At 33.9% G+C, this 23397-nt stretch overlaps 1 protein-coding gene across 1 annotated transcript in view; it reads left to right on the forward strand.

The window, feature by feature from the left end:
- The first annotated feature begins 5524 nt into the window (after positions 1–5524).
- LOC128548182 (uncharacterized) overlaps positions 5525–23397 on the forward strand; it is a 44743-nt gene continuing 26870 nt past the window's right edge. The window contains exon 1 of the mRNA XM_053522618.1: positions 5525–5593. Coding sequence (XP_053378593.1) covers positions 5525–5593 — 69 coding nt within the window. The remainder of the gene's footprint in view (positions 5594–23397) is intronic.

The following is a 23397-nucleotide window of genomic DNA, read 5'->3' on the forward strand; positions in this document are numbered from 1 at the left end:
TGTTGACGTACATTAGTATTAAGATCATTTTATTCAGCAAAGAATTTGAAATAAGTTCAGAGAGGACTGACGTTTGATCCATTTTATATGATAATGCTATTAATCAAGCCATTTCATACTGGCCTTGTTATTTGTCCAAAGGTTGTCGTTTTGGCCCAACATGTACATTCGCAAACGGAAATGAAATAATTCGAGATTGATTTCAGGATAGTTGTATATTATTAAGTAACTACCGACCATTAAATAGAGTGTTATTAAAATCTGTTAAAAGAATACTTTGGAAGTGGCAAATGTTTTTACAAAGTGTCTCTGCAAAGCTGAAAATGGGACAGTTTTCTCGCACGGTATAGAAATCTATAACAGCGTCCTGTCTCAACAGCGTCCTGTCTCGCTGTTATTAAATATATACATATTTTAAAAAGTTTCATAAGGCCTTGCACGTTGTATTAAGAATACATAAAACGACTTTATAAATAGATGTTGTGCATACTTACATGTTAACAAAAGCACTATCTGAAAATTTAGTCAGGACCATAAAAACAAATGATTCAATAAAACGTTTTACCATGTTAGTAGTATATAACGAGGCGTTTCGGAGAGTTGGGGCAGCGGTGCAGCGGTGCAGCGGGGCAGCGGGGCAGCGGGGCATTTTAATCCGACTTAATCCCTAAACCGACATAATCCCCTAATCCGGCTTAATTTCCCCTTCAATGCGTAATCGTTGTGGAGTGTGGTCCCGAATTCAAGATCTATATAGCAAGGGATTTTAGAATATTTTTTAATTCTGGCAAATTGTCTAAATTTACAACCTAAGGTGCTGCGACCCTTTGTTCCATTATAATAAAGTTATACGTCCACCTTTATATAATGCTAACAAAGTAATTTTATCCACTTGTTTCATTTTAGGGAGATTAAAATTATCTACGACCGTTCTTAATTTCTTTTCAGTTCTGATTTGTGTGAAGACAAGCGCGTCTTAAAAATTATTTAAAAATTAAAAAAAAAAATACAAAACGGAATATTCTGTATAATATAAACGAAAGCGATAAGCGCATTTTACTTTATTATTATTTGCACGTTTATCATTATCTTATTTATTTCCCATTATTTTAAGTGACTGAAAATAACACCCGCAGCCGGTTTTACAAATGCAATGATTATATTTTTTCTTTTCATTTTATGACTATGATACAGAGCACAAACATATGCGCTTAGCCCTTCAACAATATCCAGTAAACCCGGGAGCATTTAAAAAAATTAATTTGAAAGTTAAATGTTTAAAAATCAGATAAAGCAAATGTCTGTTTAGATGTTATACATAATTACACAAACAAAATCTTACCTTCAATATCACACTGAGCTTTTAGTTATAGCGATAAAGGGCGGTAATCACAAACAATAAATTCACTAATATTTTCCACTTTGTAAATAAATTTCAAGTCTTTGGCTGCTTCTTCAGAAAAGTAAACATTTTGACTTTCCATGTACATATTTTTCATTATTTTCAACCGACACTTTATTGATCTTTCTATGGCTATAGTAGACAACGGAAATCTTCCTAATTCACCAAAAACTGCACAAGTCGGCGTTTGTTTCCGGTCCCCTCATGCATATTTGAAAAATCTTAGATGTATTTTACAAAAACTTTATGACTATAGATACCCATATTTCAGATCCGTACAAAAATTTAAGGAAACATCCAGATAGCAAACAGTAAAAGTTTTGTTTTCATATTCGGGTTTTATAAATACAAGGGTTTTTGTTTTATTTGATTTTATTCATGATACTTAATCCCCTTCAATGCGCATTCGTCGACAATCGGGATTAAAGTAAAAACGCCACCAAAGGGTACCGAAAACTAATCTCTTTTGTAGAAAAAATAAAACAATAAGTAACATTCTATTATAGGATGTACACCCCTCTATTGAAACGTTAATCGTAAGGAATAACACCGGCATTTATGGGCAAATAAGTGCAATATAAGGAAAAGTTACAGGATTATAATGATAGAACAAATATTTTTGGGGACCTTGTTGTTGTTTTTTTCACCCCACACTGTCCTCGGATAGGGAAAAAAAAGCCCAAACAACTTGTGTTACACAGGGGGTATTTAAAATCCTCATGAGTCACTATTTTTCTCAATATTCTCTGTCTATATACAACAAAAAATTTTTAAAATTCATCGCATGATCCTTTATCAAAATTGTATAATTTTCCCACAGGAATGGTCAAATGTCTTAAGTGTGTACCCTTCTGTAAGCAAAGGTTCTCTAACTGATCTGCCTCTATTCTTTTCAATTAATTGCAGGAGCTGTTTTATTAAAGTTTTCTCTGACAAGGCACAAAAAATTCACAAATTAAATGACGTACCGCTTATCAGAATAGCAGTTACAATGACCTCCCATTGTGCTGTTTAAGTCATTTCAGGATATAGTTTCTTACATTCGCATTATAGGCAGAAACAAAATGGCGTGTATAATCATTTGATGTTTTTATATTTAATAATTTTATGATAGTTAAACAAATGAAGGTATTGCATTATCCATTTTTGTACACTTATTGAAACAATTAGACGGACGTTCTGGAGGACGGACATTAAGCCACCTAACAGAAGTTTTAGTCACAGACTAATAATTAACAACTTATGTAACCCGTTTTCATTTTAAAAAACATGGGTATTAAACCCTCTGGTACAACGTTTAATCTTATCAAATAAGCATTTATGAACAGAACATTAAAGTGAACACTTTTGCATATATATTAAGAAAATTATACTCATGAGTAACAGCATTCAAACGCGGTTAATCTGTTCCATTTCAGTCTGGGGATTACAGTGAAATGACTGCGGGGCCCCCTTGAAACCCGATTCTGGATGAGTGTAATCAAAGACCTATAATATACAAAGAAATGCAGCTTTTCTAAATCTTACCAACTCACGCGGCAGATGGGCCAAATCTCACAAAGTCACGTTTGCAAATATCTCGTGTTTTATTAAAGATAGAAAAAATGAAAAATATCATGCAATAGATCAGGAATTTATCTACAAAATGATACCTTACTTTTCAAAATCCGACAACAAACAAAAAAAAGTTTTTATGCAAAATACAAAAGCCCTTACATTAACAGCAGTATATATAATTTGCCATTAAATCGCTATACTGGCAAAGTTTAAGTGCACATTTCTTAATCACTTTTGCATATATCAATAAAATTATACTCATGAATAACAACATTCAAACGCAGTTAATCTGTTCCATTCCAGTCTGGGGATTACAGTGAAATGACTGTGGGGTCCCTTGAAACCCGATTCTGGATGAGTGTAATCAAAGACCTATAATATACAAAGATTTATGATTATAGATACCCAATATCTCAGATTCGTACAATAATACGGAAACATCCAGAGGGTCAAACAATTAATGTTTTGTTTTTATATTCAATTTTATTTATACACGGATTTTTGTTTTATTTGCTTTTATTCTAAGATACTTAATCCACTTTAATGCGCAGTCGTTGACAATCGGGTTTAAAGTAAAACCTGCCACCGGAGTAACGTAAAACTAATCTCTATGATTGTAAAAAACAGTAAGTGCATTCTATATATATAGGATAATACACTACCTCTATTGTCACGTTAAACCCCGTTTATATGGGAGAAAAGTGTAAATAAGTAAAAAAATTTAAAGTTGTTACTTTTAGAACGAATTATGTATAGTATTATAAAAACAAAACGAAAATTTTTAATAATAAAAGCGTTGAAGGGGTACTAAATTAACTGAAAATGTTAAACGTTAAAAATCAAAGCGCTAAACGAAACTGATGTTAATTTAAAGGTATTTAAAAATTAATGTCTTTAAAATTTGGGTAAAACAAAAACGGTGGCTGGTGTAATCAAAGCGTGAAAGTACTTTTATTATTTCAGAGGGAGAAGACCTTCCTCGATATTCAGGGGAAGATCATCATAACCAGATACCAAAGGTTTTAACGCGTTATACTAGACAATTTTATAACAAGTTAATTCAATGTCTCAATGATTGTATCATAAAGAAGAAAGCCCTTCTATCAAACTTACTTTAATTTCTGTCATTTCTGCCAAAGAGATATGTTAAAAGAAGAAGAAATTATCATAAAAGTCACATTAAACATCTCTCCTTTATAAATTAGCATAAATTACTAAAACTAAAGAAAACTATTAGCCCGTCTTAATATTTAATCTGACAATCGAATTTAAAGTTAAAAAGAGTCAGGGGGTTAACAAAGACTTATCTCTATTGTAGAAAAACAACACGTGGCATTCCACTATAGGATGATACATACCTCTATTGTTGTTACTTTAATTGTGAAGAATAACACCGACGTTTGTAAACTAAAACTTTGAGTGGTTTTAATCAAAGCGTTGAAAGTACTTTATTATTTCAGTCGGAGAACACAAAAACTTCCTGAGAGTTTACAAAAACTGATTCGATTAATACGAAAAATCGATCGACATTGACAAAAACTTACCAGAATGCAACAAAAACTCGATTTTTTACACTATATAATTTAACGGGATTTAACATTTTTTGAGGCTGTGTAGTATATAAATATCTATTTATCTCTTAATTTAAAATACGAACGTATATTATAATGGACGAAGCAAATGTTTTGTCTCGACAACACCAAAGTGTGTGTATACTCGAGTTCTCTTTACAATTAAAGTATGCTAGGTACGTCGTAGATACGCTAGAATCTGTCGCATTTCATCACACTTGTCTCGGGTGTAGCAAAGGTTGGCTGTCACAAAGGGATCATACTTGTTTGAATAAAAAACCCGAGGTGCAAGCCAAAGACGTTTATATCGATAACAAAATTTGTACTCAAAGAGAGTAAGTAAGCTGTTTACTTATTATGGCGATATCATAGACGGTTTGACGACGAAAGCTGTTGTTTGACTGGGGGACGGAAATGAAGGTTTTGGACATGTATGCACGGCATTATAGACATGTTCATGTTACAAGTGAAATGAAAAGACTATCGAGAACTCGCATGAAAAAAAATCCCGCCTGGAGGAGAAAACGTTTTGAGGGCAGCCAGAAGCATTCTAACGCAGCACGCATGCTAAAAATAAACAAAACACGTAAATTAACTAACACGTTGACAATTTTCTTTCCTCACTGGCGAAAATGACGGAGGAACTTCAGTTTAAAAGTAGAAAAATTGATCAACCCTTTCTACGAAGTTTAAAAAACGAAGATTGTCTTTTTATAGAACCATGTAATTGTACTTGGAAACTGAAAGCTGTTGTTTGCCTGGGATACGGAAATGAAAGGTTTTGGACTTGTATGCACGAGCATTATAGACATGTTCATGTTACAAGTGAAATGTAAAGACTATCGAGAATCTCGCATGAAAAACAATCAATCCCGCCTGGAGGAGAAGCGTTTTGAGGGTAGCCAGAAGCGTTTTTAAACGCAGCACGCAGGCTTAAAAATAGACGAATACGTAAATAAACTAACACGTAGACTTTTTTTTCTCACTGGCAAAAATGACGGAGAAACTTCAGTTTAAAAGTAGAAAGAGTGATCACCACACGGAGGAAGAAGAGATCTATCAAGTAGAACCTTTTACCTAACAATTCAGGGCAGATTCCTCCAAAAAGGGAAAACTTTTTATCCAATATGGTCTTTTACCTTCGTTCATATACATCATTTCAGTTTCCATATAAACGCATTTACTTAAACATGAAGATACAACTGGTCGTTCTATCAATATATCTGTAACGAAATTTGAATTATAGCCAGAGTTTTATAGAGTTACATATGCATGTGTAGTTAAATGATACTAAAAAAATAATATAAGAAATAGTGTCGGTCTAAATATCAGATAGATCTATATAGAACCTTTCGTTCTAATGTAGCGATTATTTTGGGTCGTTAATGTTAAAAGTATTTTCAACTTATTTCTTTTCATGCAAAATTTATAAAAGAAACAGTAATAGTTTGAATTAGGATCGCTGCAAACAGCTTTCTGTAATATTTTAATGAACCGTATTTCTTTAAACTGGACATTCATGGTTGAGAAAATGCGCAAGCTAATTCTATATTGATTACATATCTGTAAAAGTTTGAATGGTTTTAATTTCAAAAGCGTTGAAATAATTTCTTTTTTTTTTATTCAGTCGGAGAAGATCTTTCTTGTTATTTTGAAGAACATTAGTATACCTTTGGGTTATAAAACCCTTTAAATTTGAATTTGTTTGACAGAAACGATGAATCTTTGGTTGACGTATTGGTGTACACAAATAAAATAATCGTATTCCTTTATCGTATTTTATTTCTTCAACATCGTTTTACAAATTGATATCATGCTTTTCAATAAGCGCTCTAACAGTTCTAAATGAAGAATTGCATCAACGTTATCTACGTTTCGTAAGCAGAATAAGATTTTGTTTTTTATCCTTCTCTAAGACTGGAAAACCAATTATATTGAAGTTCTTGGCCACCACTTCGTATCACATCTTTGACATAAAGCGCTATTTCCACATTCTCAGGAATATAAGTCATCCAGTCACTTTCACTGATTGCCTCAATATTCAAATTCATCTTATGAAAACGAATCATATCGATCAAAGTGTCTTTAAAAGATATAAAAGTGCTCTTTTTCTTAAGCCACTGTTTTATGCTTCCGTGGGAAAATGTTTGTGGCGTTATTTTGCAAAGAGCCAGTTTATACGGCTCATAGTCCAACACGTAATATAACGGTATGTATGGTCTTTCAACACAGTCAGAAAATATTTTTCCACATAGATCCAATGCTAACTCATCCATCATTTATATTATTTAAAACTGCCTCTTCGGCCTGTTTTCATACAAATTGCGTGTATTTGATGAACACAAATCAGCAAAAAGCTATTTCTGTTTAAATGAAATTAAGATACTTCCTTTAAACGAAACCTAGAATAACACGATAGTAGGTAGTGAAGGCTCAATGCATTTACATTACACAGTGCGCTTCAAATAATCAGTTAATAAATACATTAATAAAACGTACATAGCATCGGAAAGGACTGTATTGTTAGCTTAACGGGCAACGTGGACGTTTTCCAATATTTTTTAAGAAGTATTTTTGTAAAAAATTTAAATTTATAACTTTAATAATGTTAGATATCATATTGTTAGCTTATTTCTATTATCAAAACGCGGTTAATCTGGTCCTTTCCAGTCTGAGAATTGCTGTGCAATGACTGTGTGGTCACTTGAAAAAACGAATCCAGATGAGCGTATTCATCTTAAAAAATACATGATATTTGAATTATCAGTGTTTTTCATAGTTACATTTAACATGTCAGAGATAAATAGTTCTTTACAATTTCCGATTTCCGCGAATTAAAACAAACGGGTGATCACGTATGGCATAGCATTACCGCATACGAGATAGAAAGATAAGTAGAAAGACAAACAATAAAACATTCACTGGTGATCCCTAGTTTTTACGTACATATTTTCATGAGAATCCGTACTTGATAGTCTGGTCCCCGAATTCTATGACAAGTTGTACGATGTTTGATATAAGTTTGTCTCGTCTTTTCATGAAACAAAAACATGAGTTTATAAAACTATGAGCTGTTGAGAAACATTCGACGCTAAAAGAAATATTTAAATGCCTTAAATAAACCAACACTTCATTTTCTATCCCCATGTCTTTATACATTTTTATTTGGATATTAGTATTGCTATAGCTGAAAACCCTCTACCACTTTCGTTTTCGCTTGAATAGATGAATAGATTATTACTGGCGCCGTGGCTATCTTTCAAAATCTGAAAGGCGTTTAGCAAAAAAGAAAAAAAAAACTTAGCTGAGTGCAACAAAATATGCATTCCTTTAACAAAAACTTTTTTTTGGTGGCTATATCATTAGTATCATTAATATCAATAGTCTTTACAAAAACTTACTTAGGTTATACAAAAAAGTTGATTGCGTTTACAAAAACTTACCCCGGGATGCATCAAAATATCCCAAATACCTTTAACAAAAATTTCCTGAGGTTTTACAAAAATGACTCGATTAATACAAAAAATCGATCGACATTGACAAAAACTTACCCGAATGCAACAAAAACTCGATTTTTTACACTATATAATTTAACGGGATTTAACATTTTTGTGACTATTCGCGCAAAAACATCATTAGTCTTTACAAAAACTTACTAACTCTATACAAAAAGTTGATTCGCGTTTACAAAACTTACCCGAATGCAACAAAATATGCCATTACCTTTAACAAAAACTTCCTGAGAGTATACAAAAACTGACTCGATTAATACAAAAAATCGATCGACATTGACAAAAACTTACCCGAATGCAACAAAAACTCGATTTTTTACACTATATAATTTAACGGGATTTAACATTTTTGTGACTATTCGCGCAAAAACATCATTAGTCTTTACAAAAACTTACTAACTCTATACAAAAAGTTGATTCGCGTTTACAAAAACTTACCCGAATGCAACAAAATATGCCATTACCTTTAACAAAAACTTCCTGAGAGTTTACAAAAACTGACTCGATTAATACAAAAAATCGATCGACATTGAAAAAAACTTACCGAATGCAACAAAAACTCGATTTTTTTACACTATATAATTTAACGGGATTTAACTTTTTTTTGTGACTATTCGGCAAAAACTTTCATTAGTTTTTTACAAAAACTTACTTAGGTTATACAAAAAGTTGATTAGCGTTTACAAAAACTTCCCCGGATGCATCAAAATATGCCATTAGCTTTAACAAAAACTTCCTGAGAGTTTACAAAAACTGACTCGATTAATACAAAAAATCGTTTGACAATGACAAAAACTTACCCGAATGCAACAAAAAAACTCGTTTTTTTTACACTATATAATTTAACGGGATTTAACATTTTTTGAGGCTGTTCGCGCAAAAATAGCATTAGTCTTTACAAAAACTTACTTAGGTTATACAAAATGTTGATTAGCGTTTACAAAAACTTACCCGGATGTATCAAAATATGCCATTACCTTTAACAAAAACTTCCTGAGAGTTTACAAAAACTGACTCGATTAATACAAAAAATCGATTGACAATGACAAAAACTCACCCGAATGCAACAAAAAAACTCTTTTTTTTACACTATATAATTTAACGGGATTTAACATTTTTGTGACTATTCACGCAAAAATAGCATTAGTCTTTACAAAAACTTACTAACTCTATACAAAAAGTTGATTCGCGTTTACAAAACTTACCCGAATGCAACAAAATATGCCATTACCTTTAACAAAAACTTCCTGAGAGTTTACAAAAACTGACTCGATTAATACAAAAAATCGATCGACATTGACAAAAACTTACCCGAATGCAACAAAAACTCGATTTTTACACTATATAGTTTAACGGGATTTAACATTTTTGTGACTATTCGCGCAAAAACATCATTAGTCTTTACAAAAACTTACTAACTCTATACAAAAAGTTGATTCGCGTTTACAAAAACTTACCCGAATGCAACAAAATATGCCATTACCTTTAGTCACTTGAAGTCCATGATCCAAGTACCATTTAAGGAGAGGTGTTGCGAGCAGGATTTGGCGAGCTTTAGTACCACCCACAAGAAGTCGCCTTGGTTTGTCATTTCAACTGGTATTCCCAGACGCGGTTTCATTATCATAATTATCTTCCCTCTAATTATCTCCCCTCTTATTATCTCCCCTTAGGGGTGTTATCACCACGGACACCAATGCAAAAACTCGATTTTTACACTATATAACTTAAGGGGGTTTTTAAATTTTATGTGGCTTCGCCCCAAATTTTCATTAGTCTTTACAAAAACTTTACTAACTCTATACAAAAAATTGATTAGCGTTTACAAAAACTTACCCGAATGCAACAAAATATGCCATTTCCTTGGCTACACTATGGCTACGAGTTGCGTCAACTCTCCCTCTCTTGGAACTGCTTCGGTCAAGGCACCAGCAAGCGCCCTGGTCACAGTAGCTTATGGTGTGAATGTTCACACCCAGGGCGCTTGCTGGTGCCTTGACCGAAGCAGTTCCAAGAGAGGGAGAGTTGACGCAACTCGTAGCCATAGTGTAGCCAAGGAAATGGCATATTTTGTTGCATTCGGGTAAGTTTTTGTAAACGCTAATCAACTTTTTGTATAGAGTTAGTATGTTTTTGTAAAGACTAATGATATTTTTGCGCGAATAGCCACATAAAATGTTAAATCCCGTTAAGTTATATAGTGTAAAAATCGAGTTTTTGCATTGGTGTCCGTGGTGATAACACCCCTAAGGGGAGATAATAAGAGGGGAGATAATTAGAGGGAAGATAATTATGATAATGAAACCGCGTCTGGGAATACCAGTTGAGTGACAAACCAAGGCGACTTCTTGTGGGTGGTACTAAAGCTCGTCAAATCCTGCTCGCAACACCTCTCCTTAAATGGTACTTGGATCATGGATTTCAAGTGACTAAAGGTAATGGCATATTTTGTTGCATTCGGATAAGTTTTTGTAAACGCGAATCAACTTTTTGTATAGAGTTAGTAAGTTTTTGTAAAGACTAATGATGTTTTTGCGCGAATAGTCACAAAAATGTTAAATCCCGTTAAACTATATAGTGTAAAAATCGAGTTTTTGTTGCATTCGGGTAAGTTTTTGTCAATGTCGATCGATTTTTTGTATTAATCGAGTCAGTTTTTGTAAACTCTCAGGAAGTTTTTGTTAAAGGTAATGGCATATTTTGTTGCATTCGGGTAAGTTTTGTAAACGCGAATCAACTTTTTGTATAGAGTTAGTAAGTTTTTGTAAAGACTAATGCTATTTTTGCGTGAATAGTCACAAAAATGTTAAATCCCGTTAAATTATATAGTGTAAAAAAAAGAGTTTTTTTGTTGCATTCGGGTGAGTTTTTGTCATTGTCAATCGATTTTTTGTATTAATCGAGTCAGTTTTTGTAAACTCTCAGGAAGTTTTTGTTAAAGGTAATGGCATATTTTGATACATCCGGGTAAGTTTTTGTAAACGCTAATCAACTTTTTGTATAACCTAAGTAAGTTTTTGTAAAGACTAATGCTATTTTTGCGCGAACAGCCTCAAAAAATGTTAAATCCCGTTAAATTATATAGTGTAAAAAAACGAGTTTTTTTGTTGCATTCGGGTAAGTTTTTGTCATTGTCAAACGATTTTTTGTATTAATCGAGTCAGTTTTTGTAAACTCTCAGGAAGTTTTTGTTAAAGCTAATGGCATATTTTGATGCATCCGGGTAAGTTTTTGTAAACGCTAATCAACTTTTTGTATAACCTAAGTAAGTTTTTGTAAAGACTAATGATGTTTTTGCGCGAATAGTCACAAAAAATGTTAAATCCCGTTAAATTATATAGTGTAAAAAATCGAGTTTTTGTTGCATTCGGGTAAGTTTTTGTCAATGTCGATCGATTTTTTGTATTAATCGAGTCAGTTTTTGTATACTCTCAGGAAGTTTTTGTTAAAGGTAATGGCATATTTTGTTGCATTCGGGTAAGTTTTGTAAACGCGAATCAACTTTTTGTATAGAGTTAGTAAGTTTTTGTAAAGACTAATGATGTTTTTGCGCGAATAGTCACAAAAATGTTAATCCCCCGTTTAAAATTTTATAGTGTAAAAAAACGAGTTTTTGTTGCATTCGGGTAAGTTTTTGTCAATGTCGATCGATTTTTTGTATTAATCGAGTCAGTTTTTGTATACTCTCAGGAAGTTTTTGTTAAAGGTAATGGCATATTTTGTTGCATTCGGGTAAGTTTTGTAAACGCGAATCAACTTTTTGTATAGAGTTAGTAAGTTTTTGTAAAGACTAATGATGTTTTTGCGCGAATAGTCACAAAAATGTTAAATCCCGTTAAATTATATAGTGTAAAAAATCGAGTTTTTGTTGCATTCGGGTAAGTTTTTGTCAATGTCGATCGATTTTTTGTATTAATCGAGTCAGTTTTTGTAAACTCTCAGGAAGTTTTTGTTAAAGGTATTGGCATATTTTGATGCATCCGGGTAAGTTTTTGTAAACGCTAATCAACTTTTTTGTATAACCTAAGTAAGTTTTTGTAAAGACTATTGATATTAATGATACTAATGATATAGCCACAAAAAGAAGTTTTTTGTTAAAGGTAATGGCATATTTTGTTGCACTCAGCTAAGTTTTTTTTTTCTTTTTTGCTAAACGCCTTTCAGATTTTGAAAGATAGCCACGGCGCCAGTAATAATCTATTCATCTATTCAAGCGAAAACGAAGTGGTTTGAGGGTTTTCAGCTATAGCAATACAATTCCAAATAAAAATGTATAAAGACATGGGGGTAGAAAATGAAGTGTTGGTTTATTTAAGGCATTTAAATATTTCTTTTAGCGTCGAAAGTTTCTCAACAGCTCATAGTTTTATAAACTCAGTTTTTGTTTCATGAAAAGAAAGAGACAACCCTTTTATCAAACATGTACAACTTGTCATAGAATTCGGGGACCAGACTAGCAAGTACGGATTCTCATGAAAATATGTACGTAAAACTAGGGATCCACCAGTGAATGTTTTATTGTTTGTCTTTCTACTTATCTTTCTATCTCGTATGCGGTAATGCTATGCCATACGTGATCACCCGTTTGTTTTAATTCGCGGAAATCGGAAATTGTAAAGAACTATTTATCTCTGACATGTTAAATGTAACTATGAAAAACACTGATATATTCAAATATTCATGTATTTTTTAAAGATGATTACGCTCATCTGGATTCGTGTTTCAAGTGACCACACAGTCATTGCACAGCAATTCTCAGACTGGAAAGGACCAGATTAACCGCGTTTTGATAATGAAAAAAGCTAACAATATGATATCTAACATTATTAAAGGGTTTTAAATTTAAATTTTGTACTTAACTTACTTCTTAGAAATATTGGGAAAACATGTCCACGTTGCCCGTTAAGCTAACAAAAACAGTCCTTCCGATGCTATGTACGATTTTTATTAATGTATTTATTAACTGATTATTTGAAGCGCACTGTGTAATGTAAATGCATTGAGCCATTCACTACCTACTATCGTGTTATTCTAGGTTTCGTTTAAAGGAAGTATCTTAATTTCATTTAAACAGAAATAGCTTTTTGCTGATTTGTGTTCATCAAATACACGCAATTTGTATGAAAACAGGCCGAAGAAGCAGTTTTAAATAAAATAAATGATGGATGAGTTAGGGATTGGATCTATGTGGAAAAATTTTTTTCTGACTGTGTTGAAAGCCCCTACATACCGTTTTTATTACGTGGGTTTGGGCTATGAGCCGTATAAACTGGCTCTTTGCAAAATAACGCCACAAACATTTTCCCACGGAAGCATAAAACAGTGGCTTAAGAAAAAGAGCACTTTTATATCTTTTAAAGACACTTTGATCGATATGATTCGTTTTCATAAGATGAATTTGAATATTGAGGCAATCAGTGAAAGTGACTGGATGACTTATATTCCTGAGAATGTGGAAATAGCGCTTTATGTCAAAGATGTGATACGAAGTGGTGGCCAAGAACTTCAATATAATTGGTTTCCAGTCTTAGAGAAGGATAATAAACAAAATCTTATTCTGCTTACGAAAACTGTAGATATCGTTGATGCAATTCTTATTTAGAACTGTTAGAGACGCTTATTTGAAAAGCATGATATCAATTTTTGTAAACGAGTTGAAGAAATAAAATACGATAAAGGAAAACGATTATTTTTTTTGTGTACACCAATACGTCAACCAAAGATTCATCGTTTCTGTCAAAACAAATTCAAATTTATGGGTTTTATAACACAAAGGTATACTAATGTTCTTCAAATAACAAGAAAGATCTTCTCCGACTGAAATAAATAAAAAAGAAGTTATTTCAACGCTTTTGATTAAAACCATTCAAACTTTTACAGATATGTATCAATATAGAATTAGCTTGCGCATTTTCTCAACCATGAATGTCCAGTTTAAGAAATACGGTTCATTAAAATATTACAGAAAGCTGTTTGCAGCGATCCTAAATTCAAACTATTTACTTGTTTCTTATATAAATTTTGCATGAAAAGAAAATAAGTTGAAAATACTTTTAACATTAACGACCCAAAATATATCGCTACATTAGAACGAACAGGTTCTATATAGATCTATCTGATATTTAGACCGACACTATTTCTTATATTATTTTTTTTAGTATCATTTAACTACACATGCATATGTAACTCTATAAAACTCTTGGCTATAATTCAAATTTCGTTACAGATATATTGATAGAACGACACAGTTGTATCTTCATGTTTAAGTAAATGCGTTTATATGGAAACTGTAAATGATGTATATGAACGAAGGTAAAAGACCATATTGGATAAAAAGTTCCTTGTTGGAGGAATCTGCCCTGAATTGTTAGGTAAAAGGTTCTACTTGATAGATCTCTTCTTCCTCCGTGTGGTGATCACTCTTTCTACTTTTAAACTGAAGTTTTCCCGTCTTTTTGGGCCCGTGAGAAAAAAATGTCTACGTGTTAGTTTATTTAGTATTCGTTATTTTAAACCTGCGTGCTGCGTTAGAACGCTTCTGGCTACCCTCAAAACGCTTCTCCTCCAGGCGGGATTGATTGTTTTTCATGCGAGATTCTCGATAGTCTTTACATTTCACTTGTAACATGAACATGTCTATAATGCTCGTGCATACATGTCCAAAACCTTTCATTTCCGTATCCCAGGCAAACAACAGCTTTTCAGTTTCCAAGTACAATTACATGGTTCTATAAATGACAATCTTCGTTTTTAAAACTTCGTAGATGGGTTGATCAATTTTTCTACTTTTAAACTGAAGTTTTCCCCCGTCATTTTCGCAGTGAGGAAAGAAAATTGTCAACGTGTTAGTTAATTTTACGTGTTCGTTTATTTTTAGCATGCGTGCTGCGTTTAGAATGCTTCTGGCTGCCCTCAAAACGTTTCCTCCAGGCGGGATTGTTTTCATGCGGATTCTCGATTGTCTTTACATTTCACTTTTAACATGAACATGTCTATAATGCTCGTGCATACATGTCCAAAAAACCTTTCATTTCCGTCCCCCAGTCAAACAACAGCTTTTCGTCGTCAATACCGTCAAAGATATCGCCATAATAAGTAAAAAGCTTACTTACTCTCTTCTGAGTACAAATTTTGTTATCGATATAAGCGTCTTTGGCTTGCACGCTCGGTTTATTATTCAAACAAGTATGATCCGTTTGTGACAGCCAACCTTTGCTACACCCGAGACCCAAATGTGATGAAATGCGACAGATTCTAGCGTATCTACGAACGTACCTAGCATACTTTAATTGTAAAGAGAACTCGAGTATACACACACTTTGGTGTTGTCGAGACAAAACATTTTTCTTCGTCCATTATAATATACGTTGTATTTTAAAAATTTAAAAGATAAATAGATATTTATATACTACACAGCCTCAAAAAATGTTAAATCCGTTAAATTATATAGTGTAAAAAATCGAGTTTTTGTTGCATTCTGGTAAGTTTTTTTTCAATGTCGATCGTTTTTTTTTGTATTAATCGAATCGTTTTTGTAAACTCCAGGAAGTTTTTGTGTTCTCCGACTGAAATAATAAAGTACTTTCAACGCTTTGATTAAAACCACTCAAAGTTTTAGTTTACAAACGTCGGTGTTATTCTTCACAATTAAAGTAACAACAATAGAGGTATGTATCATCCTATAATGGAATGCCACGTGTTGTTTTTCTACTATAGAGATAAGCTTGTTAACCCCTGACTCTTTTTACTTATTTCCCATTGTCAGATTAATATTAAGACGGGCTAATAGTTTTCCCCCTTCAGTTTAGTAATTTTGCTAATTTTAAAGGAGGAGATGTTTAATGTGACCCTTTTTTGATAATTTCTTCTTTTTTAACATTAAACTTTTGGCAGAAATGACAGAATTAAAGTAAGTTTGATAAAGACTTTCTTCTTTATGATACAATCATTGAAGACATTGAATTAACTTGTTATAAAATTTTCTAGTATAACGCGTTAAAACCTTTGGTATCTGGTTATGATGATCTTCCCCTGAATATCGAGGAAGGTCTTCTCCGTCTGAAATAATAAAAGTACTTTCAACGCTTTGATTACAACCAGCCACCGTTTTAGTTTTACAATTTTAAGAACATTAATTTTAAATACCTTTAAATTACTTCAGTACGTTTAGCGCTTTGATTTTTAACGTTTAACATTTTCAGTTAATTTAGTACCCTTCAACGCTTTTATTATTAAACTTTTCGTTTTGTTTTTATAATACTAATACATAATTTCGTTCTACAGTAACAACTTTATAATGTTTTTTACTTATGTTTACACTTTTCTCCCATATATATCGGGTTAACGTGACAATAGAGGTAGTGTATTATCCTATATATATAGAATGCCACTTACTGTTTTTTACAATCATAGAGATTAGTTTTACGTTACTCCGGTGGCAGGTTTTACTTTAAACCCGATTGTCAACGACTGCGCATTAAAGTGGATTAAGTATCTTAGAATAAAAGCAAATAAAACAAAATCCGTGTATAAATAAAATTGAATTAAAAAAAAAAAACAATTAATTGTTTTGACCCTCTGGATGTTTCCGTATTATTGTACGAATCTGAGATATTGGGTATCTATAATCATAAATCTTTGTATATTATAGGTCTTTGATTACACTCATCCAGAATCGGGTTTCAAGGGACCCCACAGTCATTTCACTGTAATCCCCAGACTGGAATGGAACAGATTAACTGCGTTTGAATGTTGTTATTCATGAGTATAAATTTTTTTGATATATGCAAAAGTGATTAAGAATATGGCACTTTTAAAATTTGCCAGTATAGCGATTTAATGGGAAATTATATATACGCTGTTAATGTAAGGGCTTTTGTATTTGCAAAAAAACTTTTTTTTGTTTGTTGTCGGATTTTGAAAAGTAAAGGGATCATTTTGTAGATAAATTCCTGATCAAATTTCATGAATTTTCATTTTTTCTATCTTTAATAAAACACGAGATATTTGCAAACGTGACTTTGTGAGATTTGGCCCATCTGCCGCGTGAGTTGGTAAGATTTAGAAAAGCTGCATTTCTTTGTATATTATAGGTCTTTGATTACACTCATCCAGAATCGGGTTTCAAGGGGGCCCCGCAGTCATTTCACTGTAATCCCCAGACTGAAATGGAACAGATTAACCGCGTTTGAATGCTGTTACTCATGAGTATAATTTTCTTAATATATATGCAAAAGTGTTCACTTTAATGTTCTGTTCATAAATGCTTATTTGATAAGATTAAACGTTGTACCAGAGGGTTTAATAGCCCATGTTTTAATATGAATCGGTACATAAGTTGTTAATTATTAGTCTGTGACTAAAACTTCTGTTAGTGGCTTAATGTCCGTCCCCCCCAAACGTCCGTCTAATTGTTTCAATAAGTGTACAAAAAGTGGATAATGCAATACCTTCAATTGTTTAACTATCATTACATTATTAAATAATAAAACATCAAGTATTATACACCCATTTTTTTTCTGCCTAGTAATGCGAATGTAAGAAACTATATCCTGAAATGACTTAAACAGCACAATGGCAGGTCATTGTAACTTGCTATTCTGATAAGCGGTACGTCATTTAATTTGTGAATTTTTTTGCCTTGTCATGAGAAAACTTTTAAAAAACAGCTCCTGCAATTAATTGAAAAGCAATAGAGGCAGATCAAATTAGGAACCTTTGCTTACAGATGGGTACCACTTAAGACATTTGACCATTCCTGTGGGAAAATTATACATTTTGATAAAGGATCATGCGATGATTTTAAAAAAATTTTTGTTGTATATAGACAGAGAATATTTAGAAGATAGTGACTATGAGGATTTTAAATACCCGCCTGTGTAACACAAGTTGTTTGGGCTTTTTTTTTTCCTATCCGACGGACAGTGTGGGATGAAAAAAACAACAACAAGGGTTCCCAACAATATTCGTTCTATCATTATAATCCTGTAAATCTTTTCCTTATTATTGCACTTATTTGCCCATAAATGCCGGTGTTATTCCTTACGATTTTAAAGTTACAATAGAGGTAGTGTAAACATCCTATAATTTGAATGTTACTTATTGTTTTATTTTTTCTAAATAGAGATTAGTTTTCGGTACTTCGGTGGCGTTTTTTACTTTAATCCCGATTGTCGACGAATGCGCATTGAAGGGATTAAGTATCATAGAATTTAAAAACAAAAAAACAAAAACCCCTTTTATTTATAAAACTGAATATGAAAACAAAACTTTTACTGTTTGTCTATCTGGATGTTTCCTTATTATTGTACGGATCGAAATATGGGTATCTAAGTCATAAAGTTTTGTTAAACTACATCTAAGATTTGCAAATATGCATGAGGGGACCGGAAACAAACGCCGACTTGTGCAGTTTATGGTGAATTAGGAAGATTTCCGTTGTCTACTATAGCCTAGAAAGATCAATAAAGTGTCGGTTTTAAATAATGAAAAATATGTACATGGAAAGTCAAATGTTTACTTTTCTGATGAAGCAGCCAAAGACTTGAATGTTATTTACAAAGTGGAAAATATTAGTGAATTATTGTTTTTGATTACCGCCCTTTATCGCTATAAAATAAAAAGCTCATGTGTGATATTTTAAGGTAAAGATTTTCTGTTTGTGTAATATGTATACATCTAAACAGACATTTGCTTTATCTGATTTTTAAACATTTAACTTTTAAATTAATTTTTTAAATGCTCCGGGTTTACTGGATATTGTTGAAAACTAAGCGCATATGTTTGTGCTTGTATCATAGTCATAAAATGAAAAGAAAAGATATAATCATTGCATTTGTAAAACCGGCTGCGGGTGTTATTTTTAGTCACTTAAAATAATGGGAAATAAATAAGATAATGATAAACGTGCAAATAATAATAAAGTAAAATGCGCTTATCGCTTTCGTTTATATTATACAGAAATATTCCGTTTTGTATTTTTTTTCTAATTTTTAAATAATTTTAAGACCGCGCTTGTCTTCACACAAATCAGAACGAAAATGAAATTTAAAAACGGTCGTAGATAATTTTAATCTCCCTAAAATGAATCATAGTGGATAACATTACTTTTTTAGGGATTATATAAGGTGACGTATAACTTTATTTAATGGAACAAAGGGTCGCAGCACCTTAGGTTGTAGTTAGACAATTTTGCCAGAATTAAACATATTCTATTCATTGCATATAGATCTTGAATTCGGACCACACTCCACAAAGATTACGCATTGAAGGGGATTAAGCCGGGTTAGGGATTATGTCGGTTTAGGGATTAAGTCGGATTAAAATGCCCCGCTGCCCCGCTGCACCGCTGCACCGCTGCCCCAACTCTCCGAAACGCCTCGTTATATACTACTCATGTTAATCAATATTCAAGCCTTCACAACTTTAGAGAAAACAATTATAGAAAAACGGATTTGTAAAGAAATTTGTATATTTTCATTACAAAAATTTTGCAACCTCAACCCCTTTAACTTTGACCCTTCAACATCTGACTCCGTTTAGGCTATATAAAAACATATTTCTTCACAACTCAGAGTGAGTTACTGAAACTTAAAAAAAAAGACTGAATATCGGACACTTGGACAGAAACAAATTTCAAGTATCACATTTTCTATGTGTCCGTTTGGACATCGTTAATTTTTTATTTAATACTAAGCCGCGTACGATGACGAAATCGCGAGGCGCGATGGCCCCGAGGATGAAACAACAATGGTTCGAAGGTGAAAACGCAGTGGCACGATGATGAAATCGCGATGGTGCGATGGTACGATAGTGAAATGGGCGATGTAATATCGCGTTTTCATCATCGTACCAAACGTGTTTTCACCATCGAATCATCGTTTCCGTCGCCTTTTCTTCATCCGATACCATCGCGTTTTTTTTTTTTTTTTTTTTTTGCCATCGTTAATAATTAAAGGTCGTCAATGTAATTGTTTTTTAATAAAATGCTGCTAAACTGGCAGGACATCCATGACCTAGTGGCGGGGCGGGGGGGGGGGGGGGGGGGGGGGGGGGGGGGGGGGGGGGGGGGGAGGGGGCTGGGGAGGGGGGAAAAGCATTTTGTTTGCACCTACCTAGGTGACCGCCCTCTACCTGAAAAATATCCAGAGAATTTCCTGTGTGGGTCTCTTAATTACTGACACTTAACACAACAAACCATCAAATCAGGCGTTGGTTCATCTTGTGTGTTGTTTGAGGTTGTCTGGAAGCCCTAAGAGGGGTTTATTATCAAATACCACTCCATATCGTGATAAAAACCATGAAGAAAAAGCTCTAAGTTATTAAAATCCTTGTCGATCAGTCACATATTCTTAAAGCAAAATATTTGATGAAATCATACATGTTTAAGTAAAATTTGCTTGACGAAATATTTACAATTAACTATGAAGCGTAGTGATTATGGAGCTCTTGCCAGCCAATCAGAATCTTAAGAATGTTTGACTGACAAATAATAGGCTGCGACATAAAAAGGACAGTATTAGCAAGCGAGTTTCGAATTCTGTTTCGTAGACGGACCAAGTGGTCCAGTACGTGGTAACATTCTCGCATGAAACCAGTTTGAATACCCGCCCCTTTAACTAAAATACTATGATTTTGTATAGAATCTCGTGCTGTACGGTTGCTTTACGTCCTGATGAAACAGGGAGGCTTCTGAAAGTGGAACGTCTTCTGTATCTTGCACTATGGGTGCTTTTCACCTGAAATGCTAATGGAAAAGGGAAGCTTCTGAAATTGGAGCGTCTTCTGTATCTTGCACTATGGATGCTTTACACCTGACACGCTTATGGAAAAGGGAAGCTTCTGAAAGTGGAGCGTGTTCTGTATCTTGCACTATGGGTGCTTTACACCTGACACGCTAATGGAAAAGGGAAGGTTCTGAAAGTGGAGCGTGTTCTGTATGTTGCACTATGGATGCTTTACACCTGACATGCTAATGGAAAATGGAAGCTTCTGAAATGGGGACCGTCTTCTGTATCTTCCACTATGGGTGTTTTACACCTGACACGCTAATGGAAAAGGGAAGCGTCTGAAAGTGAAGCGTCTTCAGTATCTTGCACTATGGGTGCTTTACACCTGACACGCTAATGGAAAAGGAAAGCGTCTGAAAGTGAAGCGTCTTCAGTATCTTGCACTATGGGTGCTTTACACCTGAAACGCTAATGAAAGATTTAAGCTTCTGAAAGTGGAGCGTCTTCATTATCTTGCACTATGGTTGCTTTACACCTGAAACACTAATGAAAAATGGAAGCTTCTGAAAGTGGAGCGTCTTCTGTATCTTCACTATGGGTGCTTTACACTGACACGCTAATGGAAAATGGAAGCTTCTGAAAGTGGCGTGTCTTCTGTATCTTGCACTATGGGTGATTTACACCTGACATGCTAATTGAAAAAAGGAAGCTTCTGAAAGTGGAGCGTTTTCTATATCTGCATTATAGGTGCTTTACACCTGAAACGCTAATGGAAAAGGGAAGCTTCTGACATTGGAAGTTTTCTGTATCTTGCACTATGGGTGCTTTACACCTGAAACGCTAATGGAAAATGGAAGCTTCTGAAATGGGGACCGTTTTCTGTATCTTGCACTATGGGTGCTTTAAACCCTTAAACGTTAATGGAAAAGAGAAGCTTCTGAAAGTAGAGCGTCTTCTGTATCTTGCACTATGGGTGCTTTACACCTGACACGCTAGTATAAAAAGGCAAGTATCTGGAATTGGAGCGTGTTCTGTATCTTGCACTATGGGTGCTTTACATCTGGCACGCTACAGAACAAAGAAAGCTTCTGAAAATGGAGTGTCTAATGTATCCTAAAAAGAAGGAGGAAAAGTTCTAGAGTTAGCCCGCCTTTCGTATCTTGAACTGTCCTCCCACTAAAAACTACTGACAGTGAATTTTAACGTCTTCTGCATCTTGCAATTTTGGTAATTTATACCTGGCACGCCGAAGAACAACGACTTGCAGCTATTTCCGATCTTTTTAGTATGAATACTTTACAACTGGCACGAGTAAAAAACAAGGGGGCTTCGGGTATTTGAGCGTCTTCTGTAGCTTGCACTATAGGGGTTTAAAACCTGGAACGCGTTTCAAAAAAGGAAAGCTTCTGGAATAATCTTGCACTATGGGGACTTGGCACGCTAAAGAACACGGACAAAGTCGGCATTCGGAATGTCTCTGTATCTTGCACTATATGTACATTACTTTTACACCTGGGACGCAAAGATCGAGGGAAAACTTCAGGAATTAGCGGGACTTTCGTATCTATCTCTGTCCTTGCACTAAAAGGTATCGACTTTTTTTGATGGAGTAATTGCTCATAATTGAGCCGTGCCCTGAAAAACCAACATAGTGGGTGTGCGACCAGCATGGATCCAGACCAGCCTGCGCATTCCGCGCATCTGGTCAGGATCCATGCTGTTCGCTAACATTTTCTTCAATTCCAATAGGCTTTAAAAGCGAACAGCATGGAGCCTGACCAGACTGCGCGGATGCGCAGGCTGGTCTGGATCCATGCTGGTCGCAAACCCACTATGTTGATTTTTCATGGCACGGCTCATATGATGTCGGTGAAGTGACTGTAGCTTTTTAATAACTTGTGTAATATAGATTAACTTTTCTTCTCCAATAAATATTAATCGCGCCAAAGATTTAAAAACTGTTAAGAAAAAAAAATACTACTGGAGTCTATACCAGTAAAGGTCCCTTTCTGCCAACCCTTAAATTCAGTCATGGGGTTGTCAGTTAAGCGATGAATTTTTAGAAAGATGTCTTTTGGGTCTATATCACTGTTTCAAAAAAAACGGGAGTTGCTAACCTTTTCAAGCAATAGCCTGCTACGTAACGGCCGCAAACACACTTTACAGAGTTAAATAAAAGCTGTAGAAACAGAAAATTATGGATGAAACAACACTTACCTTGAGGGTTTTTAATTGTTACTATATCTATGTTTTAAGGTCAAACCTAATCTTAAATCGCGTCCTTTCTTATCTATTCTTCCTGGTGAAAGCGCATTAGCCCTGCTTTATCAACTTTTAGGAACGGAAATGTGTAAATTTTCTGTTATCAAAACTAAAAAATATAGCACAAAAAATGGTGATTTTTGCCTCTGCGACTAATGCAGACTTAGATCAGACTGCACATCATGCAGGTCGTCATGGTCTGCACTGTTCGCTATTGAACACCCTTTCCCGTAATTATGGTACTACTGCCCAAACTGAATGATGGACCAGTCAATTTCAGAAATTTAGCAGGGTTAAGGTTAATAAATGGTGTCATCAACAATGAATCCTGTCCCCGTCCATGGTACTTTTTTTATAAATATTTT

The sequence above is a fragment of the Mercenaria mercenaria genome, chromosome 14 (assembly GCF_021730395.1).
Source record: "Mercenaria mercenaria strain notata chromosome 14, MADL_Memer_1, whole genome shotgun sequence".
Lineage (NCBI taxonomy): Eukaryota > Metazoa > Mollusca > Bivalvia > Venerida > Veneridae > Mercenaria > Mercenaria mercenaria.